Genomic DNA, 22451 nt, shown 5'->3' on the forward strand with positions numbered 1-22451 from the left:
CAAACTAAAAAGCTTCTGCACAGCAAAAGAAACAACAATCAAAAAGAAAAGGTAATTCACTGTAGGGGAGAGCATAATTGCCAATGATACATCAGATGAGGGGTTAATTTCCAAAATATATAGAATACTCACACAAGTCAACAAAAGGAAGACAAAGAATCCAATTATAAAATGGGCAGAGGACCTAAAGAGACACCTCTCCAAACAGGACATACAAATGACCAAGAGACATATGAAAAAATGCCCAATGTCACTAATCATCAGATGCAAATTAAAACAACAATGAGGTATCATGTCACAGCTGCCAGAATGGCCGCCATCACAAATCATCAAACAAGTGCTGGCAAGGGTGTGGAGAAAAGAGGACCCTAGTCCCTAGTACACTGCTGGTGGGAATGCAGGCTGGTGCAGCCGCTATGGAAAACACTATAGTGTTACCTCAAAATATTAAAAATTGAACTGCCATTTGACCCAGTGATCCCACTTCTAGGAATATACCCTAAGAAGCCTGAAACACCAATCAGAAAGAATATATGTACCCCCATGTTCATAGCAGCACTATTTACAATTGCTAAGACCTGGAAACAGCCCAAGTGTCCATCAGTAGACAAATGGATTAAAAAAAACTGTGGTACATATACACAATGGAGTACTATGCAGCTATAAGAAAGAAAGATCTCCTATACTTTGAGATGACATGGAGGGACCTGGAAAGTATTATCCTAAGCGAAACAAGACAAGCAGAGAAAGACGAATATCACATGATTTCACTTATTTGTGGAATATAATGAATATAACAGTCTGGGGAACAGGATAGACCAGAGACATGGAAGTAGGGTACAGACTGACAATCCTCAGAAGAGGGAGTTGGGGGTGGTGGAGATAAACCACAGAACTTATGTGCATGTACGCATAACCAGTGGACATGGACAACAAAGCTGGGGACGGGGCAGGGATGGATGGGGTGGAGGGTGTCATTGGGGGGAAAAGGAGGAACATCTGTAACAAAAATAAATTAATAAAAAAAGATTGCATTTATATAACATTCTTGGCATAACAAAATTATAGAAATGGAGAACAGATTAATGGTTGCCAAAGATGAAGGTGGAATTGGGGCAACATGAGGGATTCTGTGGTGATGGAAATGTTCATTAGCGTAACTCTGTGTCAGTGATATTCTACTCTAGTTTTATAAAATATTACCCTTGGGGAAAGTGGTTTTCTCTGTGTTATTTCTTACAATTGCGTGTGAATCTACAATACTCTCAAAGTAAAAAGTTTAATTTAAAACAAAAAGCTCTTAAAATGTTAATTCAATGTTAAAATGTACAAACGACCCCAACGTGTTGTATACCACCCTCTAACCATCCTGTGTCCCCATATTCTTCAGTCCTGTTCTTTATCTGACAGTTCTGTGGTAGGTAGATGGGTGGGGGAGTAGATGGTTTTTATATTGTGCAGTTACAATTGTTTTCAAAGGAAAACATAGTTTGTGGTTAGTGGAAAAAGCCTGGGTATATCCGTTGTTCGTTGTTCATCATCCTATGATTCAAGGGAATGTTTCAAGTCTATAGTCACTGTATATAAAATTTACATTTCTTCCCATCTTCAGGAAAGCCGTTAGTGAAAACATCACGAATGACTATGATCAACACCAAGGAGCCTGCTGTCACAGTGGACGTAGGAAGCACCATCAAAACAGTGCAGGGAGTGAATGTGACAATTAACTGCCAAGTTGCAGGTGAGAAATTTGTTTACGTGTTAATTCATTTGTTCAGGTATTACTGGAGCCCTGTGCTAAGATGGGGATACAGAGGTAAACATCAATTCTGCCCTCAGGGATTCAGGGATCGTAGGAAAGGCATGAACCTCGGCCACTCTGAAGCTGGAAAGTGCTACAGAGGTTCAGAGGAGGAAAGATGAATTCTGATGGGACAGATGAAACAGAAGAGGTGGTTTTTCTCTCACCCTTGCACACTTATAGAATGTGAACATGCAAAGATGAGGACAACAAGTGCTCCAAGTAGACAAGGAGTATGAGAAAATTCATGGAAGTAGGAAAACCTCAGGACTGTAAAAGAACAGTGTGTGCTTTGGTCTGACTGGAGCCCAGAGAGCAGAAGTGGGGTGAAGTGGCTTAAGCTTTAGTAAGGTGAGTTGCAGCTCCACCATGGAGACCTTGAGTGCTTGGCCAAGGAGTTTAGACCAAGGCAGATAGAGAGTGGCCTTAGTTAGGGAGCCATACTTCAGAGAAGTAAGCTGCCGGCAGTGCATAAAATGAATGGGAGAAAGGGAATTCTGAAACAGAGAGGCCAGTGAAGAAGCAATCCTAGTAGTTTAGAGGAGAGGTAGTAGGGGCCTGAACTTAGAGCAGTGGTCGTGGAAAGGTAAGGAGTGAATGGCAGAAATAAGACCTACAGGAACTGGAGCTTGTTTACATCAGAAAGGAGGAGGAGTCATTAACAAAAATAGCCAGCGCTGTTAGGAATTATGTGATAGGCATTGCCCTTGGGTTGGCTTTCAAAACTCAAAAGCCTATAGGGACCAGAAAGTCACAGGGAAGCAGAGGAGTAGTGGACAGTAGGGTGTGGTAGTATGTTCTGTATAAAGGTATTTACCTTCAATTAAAAAACAAAACAGCCTGGCTGGTGTGGCTCAGTGGTTGAGCATCAACACATGCACCGAGAGGTCGCCGGTTCGATTCCTGGTCAGCGCACATGCCCAGGTTGTGGGCCTGATCCCCAGTGGGGGACATGTAGGAGACAGCCAATCGATGTTCTCTCTCATCGATGTTTCCATCTCTCTCTCCCTCTTCCTTCTTTTCTCTCTAAAATCAATAAAGACATTTTTTAAAAAACACACACTAACAAACAAAGCCCCGCTGCTAATTCCCCTTCTTGTGGGCCAGAGTTTGCGCCATCTCCCCTAAGGGTTTTCACTTCCACGATGCAAAGAAGAAATGAATGGTCCTTGTGCCAGGGCCCAGCTGCAGTCCCCTACTTGCTGTCCTCATCAGAAATCCCCATCTGTGGTATACCCCAACCCAGGCTCCCCTGTCATACCCTGTCTGCAGAGTGGACAGGCTGGGAATTTCTGATAGCTCCAGGAAACCAGAAATACAACAGTTTCTTCTTTGTAAAGCTTCCCTTGGTCCGCACATCCAACCTCACCAGTGAAACCTTCCAGAATCAAATCCCTCCAGGCCCAGTACCTCCCACAAAGGGAGCAAGATAAAACCCCTAACAGAGCTTCCCATGAAGGAGCTGTCCCTTTGTGCAAGGACTGACGATGCAGGTGGGACCCTTGGTACAGAACCACCGTTCCCCACCTCATCTCTGAACACAGTCGTTGGAGACAGAACACCAACTAGAAAGATAATGTACCGCGTTGGGTCTCCTCTTGAGAGCTGGGGAAAGAAGGAGTAAAAGAATGGGGAGCAAAGGCAGCAAAGCAAGGAATTGGGCATTTGAAGGAGATTGAGAAACCCCGAATTCAGGTGGGGAAATATTTACCGTGGGGAGCCCAGGACACTACAACCAGCTTTGGCCAACTCTTCCTTGCCACCTGATGCCCCGTCTCCCCAGCTTCCTCCGGAGACTGACTCTTGGTAACCTTATAATGAGATCTTAGGTTGTCATATCCAGTTTTTGTCTGGCCATGCATATTAAACTCTTTATTTTTATTCATTTGTATCAATCATGATTAAAATAAATATGTGTGTGTCTGTCATTATGCCTTTTATTAAATAAAACACATATTTAAAGCGGGTGGAAAAGAACCTGGTATTTTTTTTTTCCAATTACAGTTGACATTCAGTATTATTTTGTATTAGTTTCAGGTGTACAGCATAGTGGTTAGACAATCCTATACTTTACAAAGTGGTCCCCCTGATATTTCAAGTACCTATCTGGCGCCATACATAGTTATTAAAATATTATTGACTATATTCCCTGTGCTGCACTTTACATCCTCGTGGCTGTTTTGTGACTACCAATCTTTACTTTTTAATCCGTTCACCTTTTTTTACCAAGCCCCCAACCCCCACCCTTTTAATTACACAATTGTTCTGTGAATTTACTGGACAAAGAAAGCATCCTTCAGCTGAGTCTCCAGCCAGCATACTGACAGCTGTAAAGCTAAATGGCAGAAGGAGCTACTTTTCCTTTGCTGCTACAAGTGGCTCATGGCTCTCTTAAGACATCATTTTAATGGCTACATAATAGTCTATTTTAAGAATGTTACATAGTTGACATAGAGTGACTCATGTCCTTACATGTTTGAGTTATTAGTAGTTTTTCATTAAATAGCTTTTTGCACACATATGCTTTCAACTTGTAAAATGCAGCCTCACAAATTTTTCCCAACCCTTAAACACAAAAGGCATTAGGCAATGAGTATGCTGAGGCTTTTACTTGAAAAATGATCCAAGTTATTGTTCCCCTTCCCCCTTCATACTTGTTTTCTATTTGAGAAGAGTTCAGAAAACTGAGTAGGAGATAAAGGGTTTGTGGAGGAGGGGGTGTTTTAGTCACTGTGAATAGAATGTGCAAAGGGCCTGAGGTAGAAACAGTATGCTACTTCTGAAGGAGTGAAATATGACTGGTGTTGCTGTTGTATAGAGAACAGAGAAGAAAGTGCTGTGACATGTGGCTGGGAGGTTGGGGAAGAGGAGGCAGGAGGTAGACCTTACATGCTCTCATAGATTATGGTACAATTTGAGATTTTATCCTAAGAGCAAAGGGAAGCTTTCAAAGGACTTAGGAAATAAAATTGTCACGACCGATGATGCAGAAATAACTAGCTGAGGAGTCAATGATGGGCAGTATATTAGGGTAGGCCAAACTCTGGTAACACATAGACCCCCAAATGTATAATGATGCAAACACAATAGAAATATAGTTTTGTTTACTTAAGAGTCCAAAGAGTATTCCTGGTCAGCTAGAGAGGATGTGCCCCACACAGTCATTCAGGGCCACAGAATGCCGGTGGCTCTGTTACCTTGAGCACATGCCTTCCAAGGCCTCCCTGATGGGGATCTCTATCCTGCCAACCAGAAGAGGAAAAAACAGTGTAGGTGAGGATGGCTAGAAAGGATTTGAGGGCCATCCCAGAAGTAGCACGCACTACTTTTCACATTCCCTCCTATTCCTGTGGCCACTCACAACGACAAGGGACGTTGGGCAGGAAATCGGTTCTGTAAACAGCAGTCAGTGACTGCATGGTCAGTAGGGAGAAACTGGAAGGCAAAACTCTCCTTGCCAGACTCCCGTCATTTTTTAGAATGGCCAAGGCTGACATTTAAGTTACTGTTATCTTTCCTTTTCTTGCACCAGGCCATCAAACTTACCACGTCAAGGTGCACCTCTCCGGGGACAGCCACCTTGAGATGTTGACATACGGCCATGGTGCAAGCAGCCTTCCAGATACAACAAGTAGTCTAGTTAACAAGAATATCCTGTCCGGGTTTAAAAAAACAATACTATAACGTCACCCTACCTGGCAGCTCAGTGGAGATTAAAGGCACTAATCCTCATAATCATTTCAAATTGCAACTCATTTTGGCCAGACTCATTTAGTGATTCTGTCAAGCAACAGGGAGGGCATTGTGCTGTTGATAAGATATGCCGCAAAGAGGAAAAAGTAGAGGTAGGATCTTTTCCTTCCTTTTCTTAGACGCAGATCATACCAGGAAGCCTAATCAAGTAACTTGTCAACGGCATAGCTGTGGACTTCGCTTTGTGGTGGAGTGTGTTTTCTGTCATTTTTCAGACATTTCTGTCTGGAGAAGATGCTGTCATATCACAACAGACTAGGGAAAAAAAACATCTCCCACAACCTGACCAAGCTTCTCAACAAGAAGAGAGCTAACAAAGCTGGCGCACATTCGAGAATCCTCCCTCCTGACAATACAATTACAGCAGAAGGGGTAATTCTGGAAGTAGGAAGTACTCGAGGATTTGACACCAGAAACAATGCTTGAGCGATTCAGATCCTCCCTGGGGAGTCAGTCTAGTATAATGGCAGGCAGTGTTTAAGTTCAGCAGGATCGGGGACAATGTCACTTCAGTCAGCGGGTGTTAATGATAATGTTGATGAGGTGCTGTAGGAACTTCTCTTGTTTCTATCAGTTAGCCTATAGTAAATTGGTTTGGTTATAACTTTTTTAGCTTAGTGTCTCAGAACCTGTGACAGTGTTAAGTGAGGATTTCATACTTGTTAAGATGAGGATCTGTGCCATTAAATGTATGAGTTTGGGTCCTCACCCTGACATTTGTAGGGGGCTGAGTAGTGGGGGATGGGCTCTGTCCCCATATAATCATTCCAGGATCCAAATTAATGTGACTTCAGGCAGATTTCTTAATCTCTTCGAGTCCCACTTTTCTCATGTATAAAACGGGGTTAATAATGATCCTCATAGGGTCATTGTGAAAATGTGATGTTTAGAAAGTATTTGGCTTATAGTAAGCATTCTCTCTCCCTCTAACACGTTCAGGATATTTTCATATAGCTCCTGACCCTGCTGCACCTGATGCGTAGGTGTTCTGAAAGTCAGTGTTGCGCATGTGTATCTGGAATCTTTTCGAGGGACTCTGGCCCACGGGAGACCTAGCGGAGTTTCATAAAGCATCATTGTCATCTCGAGAGAGAAGAAGGAAAAAGAGCTTTATAATGCCTCACTTATTTTTCCTCTTCCCATATTCCAACCATACTTGTAATGTGTCAGAGCCAGTCATGGAAGGACTGGCTGTCACTTCAACCCATCTTTTTAGTGTCATTCTCTGCCTAAGGCCCACAGTCTCAGACAGGAAGTCCCCAGAGTGTGGAACCAGCGGTGGCACTTCTATCGGCGAGTCCTGATGCAGGACCTGCTTAAGCCCGAGTGAGAGAGGTTTGCTAATAAATATAGCAGAATGAGTCCTACATAATCTTCCTTCCTTTGCACTGCAGTCGCCTCTGCAGTTCCAGTTTCACAGACTGGAGGTGACTTCCTTCTCCCCTTTCTTTCCTAAGCATTTCCATTTCTCTCATGAACCTGAGGAGGTCAGCCCTGTCAGTGGACAGACCCAGTTTCATGAGGGCGTGAGGCAGAGGGAGGAAGGAACAGAAGAGACTTACACCACTTCCTGGGGAAGTGAGAAGTGGCTCCCAGGTCTCTCCATCCTGGGGTCCTGTCCCTGTCCTTCTCCCTCTCATTCCTCTTTCTCACCGTCTCCCTCCCTCCCTCCCCTCCCTCCGCCTCTAGCTGTCTTGCAGGAGCTGGTCATGGGCAGAGGACAGGTTGGTGAGCAGCGGGTGTCTGCTGCAGGGGCTGCAGAAACACACACCCCAGCTCATCTCTGTGCCGCACAGTCACACAGAGGGAATGTTCGCTCCCTCCCTCACTGAGTCGTCATGCTTTTGAGGGTGAAACTGAAGGCCATGTAACCCAGTTCTCCTCCTCTGCCTGCTGCCCCAGCAGCCTTGGTTCTGTGTAGGGTTATGTGGGTGCTGCCCACAGCCCTCCTCAAGGAAAGGTGTGGCCACAGTGCTACATGCGAGCAGTTCATTGCAGGGGAACCTTGTAGAAAGGGTGTGTAGGACCTCACCTGTTCTTGAGGAGAGAAATGACGGGGGATGTTTTCTCCAGCTCTTTTCAGAGACTTTCTCCTGAATGCTGTGCATTTTATTTTTATAGGTAAAAACTGAGCTCAGAGTCCGAAGTCCACACTGGCATGACCGGGCATCATGATGCTCTTGCTCTCCCTAGTGGTGCTGCAATGAAAAATCAGCTGCCCTGTCTCCCACCTGTCCAGGTGTCTTTAGAGACCATGACAGCCTGGCCCCTCTCATGTGCTTGAGCAAGTATCACCGTGTGTGCTTCTCCCTGATGGGTCAGGGATGCAGTATCCATGGCCACGCTCTCTCAGCAGCCCTGCCTCCTTCCAGCCAGTGTATAGGTCCCTAGGGATTCACACCGAATCATGGGCATTATGAGTAACAGAGAAGACCAGAGGGTCACTGCTATGTTCCCATAACAGAGAGAAAGGGCTTACAGATTGGCCAAACACTTTGGGCACCTGCCTTAGGCCACCACTGCAGGCCTGAGGCAGCGGAGCAGCGGGGACAGCAGTGAGTTCACACAGGGCAGCTCATCGTGAGCCAGGGAGCGTGGACTGCCCTCCCACGCCACGTCACTTCCTCCGCGGGAGCTCCAGAGCACTGAGGAGGGCTCTTCAGCTGGGTGCGCAGCGTAGACTGCGGTCAGTTTTGTTCAGACAGAGCCTGACTTCCTAAATCAGGTCCCAATTCACACGCACACATTCTCCCCAGCTCTCTCTCAGACAATAAACCCGGACTGAGGCGCGAACAGAGAACTTTCTTCCTGTCTTTCTTTTTCTGTGTTGCTCCTGATACCTGAGGTCCATGTTCTCTTGTTCCAAGAAAATACACAGGCTTCAGAATTACAGCCATGTTCTCTAGGTATAGTCTCAGCTCAGTAAGGACCCAGAAGCTTTCCTTTGTCTGGTTCGGGAAAGTAGTAACTTGTAGCTTTTAACCTTCATTGAAGTGTAATACTGCTACAGAAAAGGGCACATACACAAAGGTGCCAAACTCACCAAACCGGGCCCCCAGGTCAGAACACAGAGCATCACCAGCAACCAAGCCCTTTGTCCCTCTCCCAGTCACCACCCCCCTCCATCACCCGCCCCCTCAGAGGAACCATTACCCCGACTTCTAACAGCAGAGACTGACGTTACCAGTTTTTGCTTTTTACTTACAGAAAGGTAATCATACAGTATATCCTCTTCTGTGTCTGACTTTTCTTACTCAACATTTTGTTTATTTCATGTAGTTGTTGCTCACTTATATTCACTGATGGGTTCAGCTTTGGTTGTTATATTTTTATAATATGTTTTCTCCAAAGAATCTTTGTATTGTCCTTCCGTCTTGGAAGTGCCCATTGCCAGCTGCATGCTTCCTCTTCTTTTAACTGGCCTCCCTCTTCCTGCCTCATCAATGCAAGTTCAGAAAGTCAGAAGATCTCCAGACAACTAAGAGGCTGAGGCCTTACTTAGTGTGACCAAAGGCTGGTGGCGGACGCCCAGGCAGATGCTTCCCCTGGAGTGCCCTGCACCTGTCGGGCTGATGAGTTTATTTATTTTTTCTTCCTAGGTGTGCCTGAAGCTGAAGTGACTTGGTTCAGGAATAAAAGCAAACTGGGCTCCTCTCACCATCTGCATGAGGGATCCTTGCTCCTCACAGATGTGTCCTTCTCGGACCAGGGCCTGTACTCCTGCAGGGCAGCCAATGTGCATGGAGAGCTGACTGAGAACACCCAGCTTCTGATCCTAGGTAAATGCCTCCAGGTGGGCTGCCCCTGGTGCACCCTGTTGGGAGTGACTAACTCCCCTTCCACCTCTTTTCCATGACCCAATTAAATGCGTAATGGTAAAATCAATATCCCTTCCCTTCTCCCCACCTTAGGGCCTTCCAATAGAAAGAATACAGACTTTGGGGCCAGGCAGACAGCCGTTTGAACCCTGGCTCTACCACGTTCTCACTGTGTAACCTTGGGCAATATACTTAACCTTCCTAAGTTTACATGCTGGTCTCAGTGTAGATGCTGTCTCTGTGTAGAGACCTGCAAAACCAGGATTGCCCACCCTGCGGGGAAGGGGGGCGTGGCAAATGGAGGGAGCGGAAGTGAGGTGGTCACACCTAACTTCTTTGTTAAGGACTTCTTGGAGAACTGGAGGAAGACCATTGATTACCCTCTCCGGAAAAATTTGTACATACAAAAAATTTTATGTAGTTTAAGGAAGTTCATAATCTAGTCCACACGGAGTCCACATATGTACCATCCTGTCTTAATCCAGTCAGGCTGCTATAACATAATACCCACAAACTGGGAAACTTATAAACAGCAGGAATTTATTTCTTACACTTGTAGAAGCTGAAAACCCAGGGTCAGGGTGCCAGCATGGTCAGGGTCTGGTGAAGGTCCTCTCCGGGGCTGCACACTGCCGGCTTCCTGCTGTGCCCTCATTTGACAGAGGGAGAAGCCAGCTCTCTGGGGTCTCTTTTATAAGGGTGTTAATCCCCTTATGATGTAATCACCTCCCGAAGTCCTGACTATCCAATGCCATCACCTCGGGGTGGGGGAGAACTCCACCACATGAATTTGAAGGGACACAAGCATTCAGACTAGAGTACTCCCAAACATAAGAACTCCTTATTAAAGAGTCCATTACAGTTCCTGGAATAAAATAGGTGTGTAACATTAACAACAATTGCCTGAAAACCATCTATCACTTGCTTTTGCCCATTGCTGGACTCAGCCAGATTATAAACTACAGCCTTTGTCCCTTGGACTAGGGACACACTGTTTCTCTTCCCCAGATTCTGGGAGTCGGGAGAACAGAATTTAAAAAGCTGGTGTTTGTCTTACTTTTCTTTTAAAAAAGGCAATTTGTTGGAGCACTTTCTCTTGGTGATAAAGGTATCATTCTAAGAAAAAAAAAAAAAAAAGGAAAAATATGACTAATTACAGTCCATGACCGCCTCAGGGAAGAATAATTAAACTGCATATTGTGTTTTCATACCCCAAGTTGACGATATACCAAAGCACGGGATCTCCAGCCCCTGCCAACTCCGATTTCAGAGAGGCCCAGATGGGTTTTCACCCTACCAGTGGCTGCATAAACCTCCAGTCGTCTTAGGAAGTCACAGAAAATCAACTCACTGAAGGATGTCATTTGTTCTGTGTTTGGTTTCATCAGCTGAGCTGCTCACTAGCCTGGAGCCAGGGGCCCAGAGGCCGTTGCCCCACACTGAGTTATGGTGCTTACTAGGGGTTTCTCCTCCCTAATAACCCTTCCTTGTTGCCTCTGCTAACAGAGATGAAAGCCTACATGTGTAGCTACTACTGAAGCTTTGCCAATGAAGTGTGTATATTCTGGGAGCCAGTCCTTACAGCATTTCAGTGCTGACGTGGTGTGACTGTGAACACGGGGCCTGAAGAGCACAGCATCTTCCCATGTTAATCAAACTTGAGGGGAAAAAATCACTATTTAGACTCTTAAGTTTGGGCTTTCTTAATCAGAAGCCTGGGTGTGTTAATCAACGTTTGCTAGTTTTCTAGGTAGTTTATAAACATAGTAGTAGTATTTTTTTTTTTTACCATTTTTTTTACCATTTTTTTTACCATTTATGACTTTTTTTTAAATTAATTTATTTTTGTTATAGATGTTTCTCCTTTTTCACCCATTGACACCCTCCTCCCCATCCCACCACCCCGCCAAATCCCTAGCTTTGTTGTCCATGTCCATCGGTTATAAATACATGCATATAAATTCTGCAGTTTATCTCTTCCCTTCCCCCCCACCCCCTCTTCTGAAGATTGTCAGTCTGTACCCTACTTCTGTGACTGTGGGTCTATTTTTTCATCAGTTTATTTAGTTCATTATATTCCAGAAATAAGTGACATCATGTGATATTTGTCTTTCTCTGCTTGACTTATTTCGCTTAGGATAATACTCTCCAGGTCCCTCCATGTCCTCTCAAAGGATAAGAGATCTTTTTTACAGCTGCATAGTACTCCACTGTGTATATGTACCACTGCTTTTTTTACCCACTTGTCTACTGATGGACACTTGGCTGTTTTCCAAGTGGATCTTAGCCACTGTAAATAGTGCTGCTATGAACATGGGGTACATATATTCTTTCTGATTGGTGTTTCAGGCTTCTTAAGGTATATTCCTAGAAGTGGGATCACTGGGTCAAACGGCAGTTCAATTTTTAATATTTTGAGGTAACACCATAGTGTTTTCCATAGTGGCTGCACTTGTCTGCATTCCCACCAGCAGTGTACTAGAGTCCCCTTTTCTCCACACCCTCGCCAGCACTTGTTGTTTGATGATTTGTTGATGGCGGCCATTCTGACAGGTGTGAGGTGATACCTCATTGTTGTTTTAATTTGCATCTCTCTGATGATTAGTTATGTTGAGCATTTCTTCATGTGTCTCTTGGCCATTTGTATGTCCTGTTTGGAGAAGTGTCACTTTAGGTCCTCTGCCTATTTTTTTTAAATGGGTTCTTTGTCTTCCTTTTGTTGAGTTGTAGGAGTACTCTATATATTTTGAAAATTAACCTCTTATCTGATGTATTGTTGGCAATTATGCTTTCCCGTATAGTGGGTTTCCTTTCCATTTTGATGATTTTTTTCTTTTGCTGTGCAGAAGCTTTTTAGTTTGATGTAGTCCATGTGTTCATTTTTTCCTTTGTTTCTCTTGCCTTAGGTGTTGTATCAGTGAACATTCTGCTGCGTATGATGTCTGAAATTTTGTTGCCTACATTTTCTCCTAGGATTTTCATGGATTCACGAGTCACATTTAAGTCTTTGATCCATTTTGAGCTTATTCTTGTGTATGGTGTAAGTTGGTGATCTGGCTTCATTTTTTTGCATGTAGCTGTCCAATTTTGCTAACACCATTTATTAAAGAGGCTGTCTTGACTCCACTGTATACTCTTGCCACCTTTGTCAAATATTAATTGAGCATATTGTCTTCAATCAATTTCTGGCTTCTCTGTTCTGTTCCATTGATTTATGTGCCTGTTTCTGTGCCAGTACCAGGCTGTTTTGATTACAGTGACTTTGTAGTGACTTTGGTATTGTGATCCCACCTACTTTGTCCTTCTTTTTCAAGATTGTTGTGGCTATTCGGGGCCTTTTTTGATTCCATATAAACTTTTGGAGTATTTGTTCTAGTTCTGTAAAGCATATTGTTGGTATCTTGCTGGGAGTTGCATTGAATCTATAGATAGCTTTGGGTGCTATGGACATTTTAATGATGTTAAGTCTTCCAGTCCATGAACATGGTATATGCTTCCATTTTTTAATATCTTCCTCTATTTCTTTTTCAATGGTGGGTTGTTTTCTGTGAAGAGATCCTTTACTTCTTTGGTTAAGTTTATTCCTAGGTATCTTAATTTTTTAGCTGCAATGGTAAATGGAATTGTTTTTTTAGTTTCTCTTTCTGTGAGTTCATTGTTGGTGTATAAGAATGCTGTCAGTTTCTTTACGTTAATTTTGTATCCTGCTACTTTGCCAAATTCATTTCTTAAGTCTAGTAGATTTTTGATGAAGTCTTTAGGGTTTTCTATGTACAATATCATGTCATCTGCAAATAATGACAGTTTTACTTCCTCCTTTCCAGTTTGGATCCCTTTTATTTTTTCTTCATGCCTAATTGCTATGGCTAAGATGTCCAGTACTATGTTAAATAAGAATGGCAAAAGTGGACATCCCTGTCTTGTTCCTGTTCTTAAGGGAAATGCTTTTAGTTTTTGCCCATTGAATATGATGTTGGCTGTAGGTTTTTCATATATTGTCTTTATTATGTCGAGATATGATCCCTCTATTCCCACATTGCTGAGTGTTTTTATCAGAAATGGGTGCTGGATTTTGTCGAATGCTTTTTCAGCATCTATTAATATAATCATATGGTTTTTATCTTTCATTTTGTTTATGTGGTGTATCACATTTATTGATTTGCAAATATTGTACCATTCTTGCATCCCTGGGATGAATCCCACTTGGTCATGGTGAATTATTTTTTGATGTATTCCTGGATCCAATTTGCTAATATTTTGTTAATGATTATGGAATCTGTGTTCATCAGGGATATTGACCTATAGTTTTCTTTCTTTGTAGTGTCTTTATCCGGTTTTGGGATTAGGATTATGCTGGCCTCATAAAGTGAGTTTGGAAGTCTCCCATCTTTTTGGAATTTTTGGAATAGTTTGTGGAGAATGGGTGTTAGATCTTCTTTGAATGTGCAGTGAAACACCCCCATGAAGCCATCCGGTCCTGGACTTTAGTTTTCTGGGAGTTTCTTAATGACATTTTCAATTTCCTTTGTTGTTATTGGTCTATTCAAGTTTTCTATCTCTTCCCAGTTTAGCTTTGAGAGACTGTATGTTTCTAGAAATTTGTCCATTTTGCCTAGGTTGTCCAATTTTTTGGCATATAATTGTTCATAGTATGTTTTGATGATCCTTCGTATTTCTCTGGTGTCAGTTGTTTCTTCTCCTCTTTCATTTCTGATTTGGGTCCTCTTTCTTGGTGAGTCTGGCTAAAAGTCCACTGATCTTGTTTATCTTTTCAAAGAATCAGCTTTTTGTTTCATTGATCTTTTGAACTTTTTTTTTTTTTTTTTTAGTCTCTATGTCATTTATTTCTGCTCTAACCTTTACTATTTCTTTCCTTCTACTTGCTCTGGGTATTTCTTTTTACTTTCTTTTTAGTTCTTTAAGTTGTAGGGTTAGAGAGTCAATATAGGAATTTTTCTTGCTTCCTGAGGTAGGCCTGTTGTGTTATGAACTTCCCTCTCAGCATTCCTTTTGCTGTGTCCCATAGATTTTGTGTTGCTGTGTGTTCATTTTCATTGGTTTTCAGGAAATTTTTAATTTTTTCTATGATCTTGTTGGTAACCCATTTGTTGTTTAATAGCATGCTATTTAGCCTCCAAGTGTTTGAATGTTTTTGTGTATTTTTGTTGTAATTGAGTTCTAGTTTCATGCCATTGTGAACCAAGAAGATGCTTGATATGATTTTAGTCTTTTTGAATTTGTAGATACTTACTTTTTATCCTGGCATGTGGTCTATCTTTGAGAATGTCCTGTGTGCTTTGGGGTGAAATGTTCTGTAAATATCAATTAAGTCTAACTGAACTAGGTCGTCATTTAAGGACTCTATGTCCTTGTTAAGTTTTTATCTAGAAGATCTATCCAGTGGTGTCAGTGGGGTGTTAAAGTCACCCACTATGATCATATTGCAATTGATCTCTCCCTTGAAGTCCTCCAGAAGTTTTTAAATATATTTTGCTGTTCCTGTATGTTTACCAGGGTTATATCCTCTTTTGGATTGATTCTTTTAATAGTATGTAGAAACCCTCTTTGTCTCTTATTGCCCTTCTTTTGAAGTCTATCTTGTCAGATATAAGTATTGCTACACCAGCTTTTTTTATTATTTCCATTTGCTTGGAATTTTTTTTCCCATCCCTTCATTCTCATCCTGTGTGAGTCTTTTGTTGTGAAATGGGTCTCTTGTAGACAGCATATATATGGGTCATGTTTTCTTATCCAATCAGCTACCCTATGTCTTTTGATTGGAGCATTTAAGCCATTTACACTTAAGGTTATTATTGATAGATAGCTGTTAGTTGCCTTTTTTATTTTATGCCTGTGTTCCTCTTTCTCTCTCTCTTGTTTCTTCTTCTTCTTATAACAATCCCTTCAGCATTTCTTGCAGTGCTGGTTTGGTCGTGGTAAATTCCTTTAGCTTTTTTTTGTCTGTGAAGCTCTTTATTTCTCCTTCAATTTTGAATGATAGCCTTGCTGGATAGGCTAACCTTGGATTCAGATCCTTGCCTTACATTACTTTGTACACTTCATGCAACTCCCTTCTGGCCTGCAGTGTTTCTATTGAGAAATCAGCTGTCAGTCTAATGGGAGCTACTTTGTAGGTAACTTTCTGTCTCTCTCTTGCTTCCTTTAACATTCTTTCTTTGTCTTTAGTGTTTGCCTTTTTTATTATGATGTGTCTAGCTGTGGGTCTTCTGGGGTTCATCTTGCTTGGGACTCTGGGTTTCCTGGACTTGTGTCACTTTTTCCTTTACCAGTTTAGGGAAGTTTTCTGTCATTCTTTCTTCAATCGGGTTCTCTATTCCTTTCTCTAATTCTTCTCCTTTTGGTACCCCTATAATGCGAATGTTGTTACATTTTGTATTGTCCCACAGCTCCCTTAAACTGTCATTCAGCTTTTTAATTTTTTTCCCCATTTGCTGCTTTATTTGGGTGATTTCTTCTACCTTGTCTTCTAAGTTGCTGGTTCTGTTTTCAGCGTCTTCTAATCTACTATTGAACCCTTCTAAGGTATATTTCATAATAGCTATGTCATTCTTTATTTCCTCTCGATTTTTATGCATAGCTTCTACCTTTTTTTAAGCTGAAGTAGTTCCCAGTGAACTCTTCATGATTTTATTAAGTTGCTTGTAGTTCTCACCAAATTGTTTGAGCACCCTTATAATCATTGCTTTGAATTCTTTATCTGACAAGTTGATTTCTTCTAGTTCCTGTAGTCCCTTTTCTGGTGAGTCCTCTCTTTTTTTCATTTGGATGTTGTTTCTTTGTCTCCATTTTAGCAATCTGGTAGTTCAAAGCCCGATGAAGGATGTTGGAGTGTTTAGGCAGGTTGGTGTGTATCAACTGAGGCTGTTGTACCTCCCAGCCTGTTTTGGTGTGTGCCACCGCTTGCTTGCTGTGGGTCCTAGAGGGTTGACACCTGGCGGCTGGTATTGGTCTGTCGTGCAGGTCTTGGCTTCCCCAAGACTTGCTGCTGCTTGGGCTTGGGCACCGCTCCTGATCAGCTTCTGCTGATGCTGCTGGGGATGGGTCTCAGCTGCCAATATGTGCTGCTGCCTGGGGCACGTGGGTTCTGCTGGTATGTTTCTGTGGTGCCTGGGGTTCCACTAGTATGCTGTTGGGGTGCGTGGGTTCCACTGGCACCCTGCTGAGGTTCATGGGTCCCTCTGGCATGCTGCTGGGGTGCATGGGTCCCTCTGGTACACTGCTCAAGTGTGTGGGTCCTACTGGTGTGCTATTGGGGTTCACTGTTGCCTGGTGCGGCTCAGCTCCTGATCAGTCACTGCTGGGGGGCAATTGTCAGCTCCTGGTTCGCACTGCTGCTGCTGTTGCAGGGGATGCTCTCAGGTCCTAATCCATTACTGCTTTTGGGGGCTGAGTATGCTTCGCACCTGGAACTTTGCTGCTGCTGTGGGGAGGGGCTCCACTCCAACTCCACTGCTGCAATTGCCAGGGATAGGTCTCAGCTGCCCAAGCCCTGTTGCCTGGGCTGGGGCACCACTCCTGATCAGCCTTTGCTGATGATGCTGGGGATGGGTTTCAGCTGCCAATCTGAGCTGCTAACGCCTATTAGGGGTGATGCTCTACTCCCACCCAGTCACTGTTGCTGTGGTGGGAGGTGCTGGGCTCCCAAGCTGGTGCTAGTGCCGCCAAGAGCCTGGGTGGCATGGCGTGGCTGCCGTAAGCCTGGGCAAGCTGCTGCTGCTGATGGGGGTGGAGCTCCGTCTCCCGGTCGGTTTCAGTTACTGCAGCAGGTACCTCAATAGCACTGCTACTGTGCGCTGACCATGTTGACACAGCTGAGTCTACTGGACTGATGGTGCAAGGCACTCTGGTGGACTCAGATCTCGGCCCTAACCTGTTTCTTCCTCCCTGGGAAAACCCAGGATCTTCCAAAAATCGTATCTTCTTTTTATCAGCCAAAAATGTGGCTTAATTTTTATATCAGGGATTTTTGTGTATAAAGCTGAAGTTTTATGCCAAGTTCTGTGATCTAACCTGTAGCACATAGACTTGAAATGAGATGAGATAGAATGTTATGCATTTATTCAGGCAGCCCTGGATGGGTATTCATTAAGTATTGCCTCTAACATCCATGTAGGATAAATATAAGAGGTGACTTCTGACCTTGGAGAAGTTACAGTTTCCCTAGGAAGATCAAATAGACAGGCCTCAAAAAATGAAACTATGATAGAAACTGTGAGGACATCAGAAGGTGCCGACATTTGGCCCAAGTAGATCTGATGGGTTTGGAGATGGGACATAACCGAACCCTTTTAACTTTTAAGTAAGTAAAGGCATCCTGGGTTTTAATATTCTTGAAGAAATATTCAATTTCAATATTGAGGGAATTTAGTTTCCCTCAATATTCAGTATTAAATTTCAGTGTTCTTATGGGAATATTAAAAAGGATGAGAGGAAGAGAGTCTAGGTTTGAGTAAGCTTGCCACCATTAATTCCTATAACTATGGTCTTTTAGAGTAGGAAGAAATCTTGGAAATGACAAGGTTCCAAGGCTCAGAGGGATTAAGTGACTTGCTCAAGTCAGTGAATGACAGAGCCCCAGCTCAAAATGAGGGTTCCTGAACCCAAACATGATGCTTTTATCATATACCATATAAATAATCTTTTAAAATTATATATAGTATATAATATCTTTGTAACTTTTTAATTATATGTATAAATTTTATATATAAATAAAATTCATCGTTGTTTCCTGTATGCAATGATTTTTTGCAGTCCAAGGCAGAGTAGACAGAAAGTATGTTTCTGAAGTAGACTCTGGCACCGGCATGAGTTACTTGTCATACATAGCAAGTACCTAACAAGGCAGCAAGCACATAGTAGGCTGTCACTGAACACTGTTGACATAACCATCAATTATAAGACCAACACTCCTTCCTGTTTCTCCTTCCACTCCAACAAAGGCTCTCAAGGAAAAGGTGGGCCTTGGGAGTGTGAATTGCAACGCGGCAGGAGATACCTGAAGAGGGGAGCAGGTGTCTGCTGCTTTCCCAGGGGAGTCTGGGGTCATTCCACCACTTGTCTCTGAAGGGGCTTGCCTCTTTATTTGTCCAGTGGAAGTGACAAGTAATATACTGTATTTCCCATTGTTTTCACCTTGGATCTGGTTAACTGTGACCCCCTGATGACTCAGCCCTGACTCCTTATCAGACTTTAAATAGCAAATCATCCCTATCATGCTTTTCTGCCCTATTGAGCATGAACAGTTAACACCACAAAGCAAATCAACCTATCAACTTCATAAGTGAATCTTTTTCCTTATAGAAAAAGTCATTCCTAGGCTCCTCTTAAATAAGGGTCCCTGTGGTATATCCCTATCTGTGGGGACAATAATAAAGAGCCCTCATTTAAAGGATATTATAAATGAAAACTATTTCGCGTAGAACTTGACATTTAGTAAATGCTGAAGAAATGTTGGCTTCTTAAAAGTGTCTTTAGAATATGGTTTAATGTACCTACACATTTATAGGGACCCAGTGGTACTGTGGTATAAAGTGGTATTAGTGAGGAACTCCTGAAACCTACATGCTTGATTCTTATTATGGACCTTATTGATTCAGGCATCAAATGTTAAGTTTGACATTCAAACTCAGTTTTATAGCACATCTTCTCCATAGGAAAAATTATGTCAAAAGGTAACAAGAGTAATGCTGCCTTACACACAGACACACATGCATGCTCTCCTCTCTTTCTTCCCTTAATACACCCTTTATGCTTTAACCTGCCTGATTCACCATCTGCCTTCTCACAGATCCCCCGCAAGTCCCCGTGCAGTTGGAAGATATCAGAGCCTTGCTTTCAGCCACTGGACCAAACCTTCCTTCGGTGCTGATGTCTCCTCTGGGAACACAGCTGGTCCTGGATCCTGGGAATTCTGCTCTTCTTGGTGAGTTCAACCCTCTGGAACATTGGGCAGAAGTCCAAGGCTGGACAGGATTTATGGATGGGTGACTGCTTGCAGGTGGGAACGAGGCAGCGGTGGGGGGTGGCCAACAGGAAATCATTAAATTGCCTACAGAATCCAGACTCACCAGTGGAAACTTGGCTGACTTTCCATATGAGGTGAGTGCAGTTCTTAGTCTGGACTCTAGTTCGTCTAGATTTCAGCGTGGCTCCTTTCTGAATCCTTTCGGGTTGATTCCACAGTCCAGACCCTCCACATCAGATCAACTCACTGAACAATGAGTGAAGAACAGCTCCCGTATCTCCTCTCTTCTTGCCAACCATACCCCAGTATTCTCCCATGACTTCCTCCCAACTCAGCTATAACTATATAATCAGCTTTCAAAGAGAAAGATGAATTATCAGCATCTCCCAAAAGCCAGGCAATTCTATTTAAGCCAGGCTTTTAGGGCCCTAACCCTACCCAGACAGTATCCTCAAATTAGGTGTTTAAATAACTTCAAGTGTTTAAATAACAACTTCCCTGGCATCTGTCATTGGGACCTTCACCAAGTTAATGCCCACATAGCTGTTGCCTTCTGGTAGTAGAGAGTTGTACAAGGACATCCAAGTTTTGGGGTCCTTCACACCTGAGTTAGAGGAACCTCTGCATTCCCAGCATGACCTCTGGGGATGGTACAGGTGGAGAAGAATTCTATCTTCAAAGGCCTGCAGAAAAAAACAGGCCTACAAAATGGAAGAAAATCTTTATGCTAACTCTATGTGGTCCCAAATATTGGTAATGGCAGCTAGAATTATTTATTTGGCTCAAAGTTCAAAGTTTCTGTGCCCTTCTCCCCACCAACTAGCAAGGACCAGGAGGCCAATGAGTTCCCAGTCCTACTGTTGATGACTTATCAACATGAACATAGGGTCTGGCCATCTTTAGGATTACAGCACAGAAAGATTATCTTCAGTCTTCATGACCATCTGAAATTAGCAAAGACCACTCACAGCATATGGGCATATGGAAAAAGCTTCTGATGTCTCTGTTTCTGATCTAGGTAAAAATAAGACACACATATATATATAGTAATGAGTAGCCCTTTTCTGTTTCCCATAACTTATACAGCTTGGCATTGAGTTTTTCCATAGCATGTTAATCAGAGTTCATGGAAGTTTCAAACTGCTTGTTTTCTTTGGCTTATAAATGGTAAATGTATTCTAAATTAAATATGTACATTGTAAACTTTGTTATTTTAGACTCACACTATGAGAAATTGTCATAACTATTCACCAGAGCCCAGTCAGTAGCAGGGTGAACAGCGATTGTTTAAGTTCAGTAACTCTTGGGTCATTCTGGTGCCGTTGAGCATGCTGGAAAAATTAACCTGCTCATGCTTTTCCATGATATCTTTACTTTCTTTCTTCCTTATTCTGGAATAATATTTTATCTCATTGTAGCCATGGGCAATAAGAATTTATTGTGCCTATGCTGCTTATTTTATTGCTAGTTTAGGTTACTTTGTTACTTTACACTGGTATTTAAATAGAATAGTTAAGAGACACCTTAATACACCAGTTCACATCCAGACTGCTCCATTTGAATGAGACAGCAAGTCAGCGTCCATAGAGACCATGAACAAAACTGCCTGGGCAAAAGTGGCAAATGTCTCACCAGCACCATAGAACTAGGAGAGATCTATGTGGAAATGCAGAGGTGAATTAGGGAATGATGTCGAGTTTCAGGACTCTGAGAAGTAGGTCATTTGAAACCGACCAGAGCCTCACTATGATGCTTTGGAGCTGAGCACCAAAGGATAGGTTGGGCTCCAATAGTCAGAAAAGAAGGGAAACAGACACTCAAGGTGAAAAAGATGCTACAAGCCCAGAGATGAAAATGTGTGGATATGTATCAGCTGTCTGTTCAGTAATAGATATAAAATGCCACTGCTTTAAAACTGATGATGGACAGCTAAACTGGGATAGAAACTAGGCCATCAAAAGGAGCAAGCCTTAACTAGAGCTTGTCCACTACGATTTGTCTTGGACCCCTCCCCAAGATTTCTGATACCTTTCTCCATCTCGAACCTCACAGCGATTGACTCATCCTGATCTCTTAGTCCAGTTGCTCCCATTTGGACTGGCTCCCGTCTCTGGCTCCTATCGGTGGTCCTTTTAGACCAAAGTGTGTGCTCTGAGTACAGGAAATAGGTCAGGGAGGTGATTCTGTGTATGGTTGCTGAGAACATTAAATGGTGTCAAATTGTTGAGAACCTTGATTAACAGACTAAGGAAGTACATCTACCATGTGGAAAATTGGGACAGAACTTTAGAAGGGTTTTAAGTAGGAAAATGATGTAGTAAAAGTAATGTTTAAAATAATGAATCTGACCTTCTGTAAGAGTAATCAAGAATGGGAGAGATTTCATGAAGAAACCCTATTTTGAGGGTAACAGAGGTTCTAGATGAGGCTAGAAACAGGTGGCAAAAATACTGTTAATTGCCCCTTACACAGCCAAGATATCCTTGATCAATAATGACATTCTTTCCACTTAGTCCAGGCACTGCCTTGGAATTTATTTTAACATTCCACCAAGCATGGTGGCAGTTGGCATACAGGATGAAAGCTATTTGCCAACCTACTTGTAGCCAGCGAATGGTGAGATTCCTGTGTATGTGCTTCTCCCATCTACAAGGTAGGTTGGCTGGAACAGATTCCGAGAGCTTCATGGTTCTGTAGCACAGGGACAATAATTCATGGACCTTAATTTTTATGTTTTCATGCAGGGGAAGGGAGGAAGGAAGATCTGGGTTTTGTTTTGTTTTTTAATCCTCACCCTAGGATATGTTTTTCATTGATTCTAGAGAGAGAGAAGAAGGGCGTGGGGGAGAGGGAGAAACATCAATTGCTTGCCTCCTGTATGCGCCCTGACTGAGGATTGAACCTGAGACCTTCAGTGCATAGGACAATGCTCCAACTAACTGAGCCACACTGATCAGGGCACAGTTTTGGTTTTTCTAAGGCCATATATCAAAGCTAACTCTTCTCCTAAAGCTCACGTGTTGAGACTCCCAGTAGGTAGGCCTATTACAGAAATGGTTTAGTTATACTCTGGCATTGATATCACTCAAAGCCA

The 22451-nt window shown here is 42.8% G+C and overlaps 1 protein-coding gene across 1 annotated transcript in view; it reads left to right on the plus strand.

The window, feature by feature from the left end:
• Positions 1-22451, plus strand: part of ADAMTSL1 (ADAMTS like 1) — a 696807-nt gene that overhangs the window by 621185 nt on the left and 53171 nt on the right. The window contains exons 22-24 of the mRNA XM_036260364.1: positions 1613-1741; positions 9154-9333; positions 19181-19315. Of these exons, the coding sequence (XP_036116257.1) occupies positions 1613-1741; positions 9154-9333; positions 19181-19315 (444 nt within the window). The remainder of the gene's footprint in view (positions 1-1612; positions 1742-9153; positions 9334-19180; positions 19316-22451) is intronic.

The sequence above is a fragment of the Molossus molossus genome, unplaced genomic scaffold, assembly GCF_014108415.1.
Source record: "Molossus molossus isolate mMolMol1 unplaced genomic scaffold, mMolMol1.p scaffold_m16_p_14, whole genome shotgun sequence".
NCBI classification, from domain to species: Eukaryota; Metazoa; Chordata; class Mammalia; order Chiroptera; family Molossidae; genus Molossus; species Molossus molossus.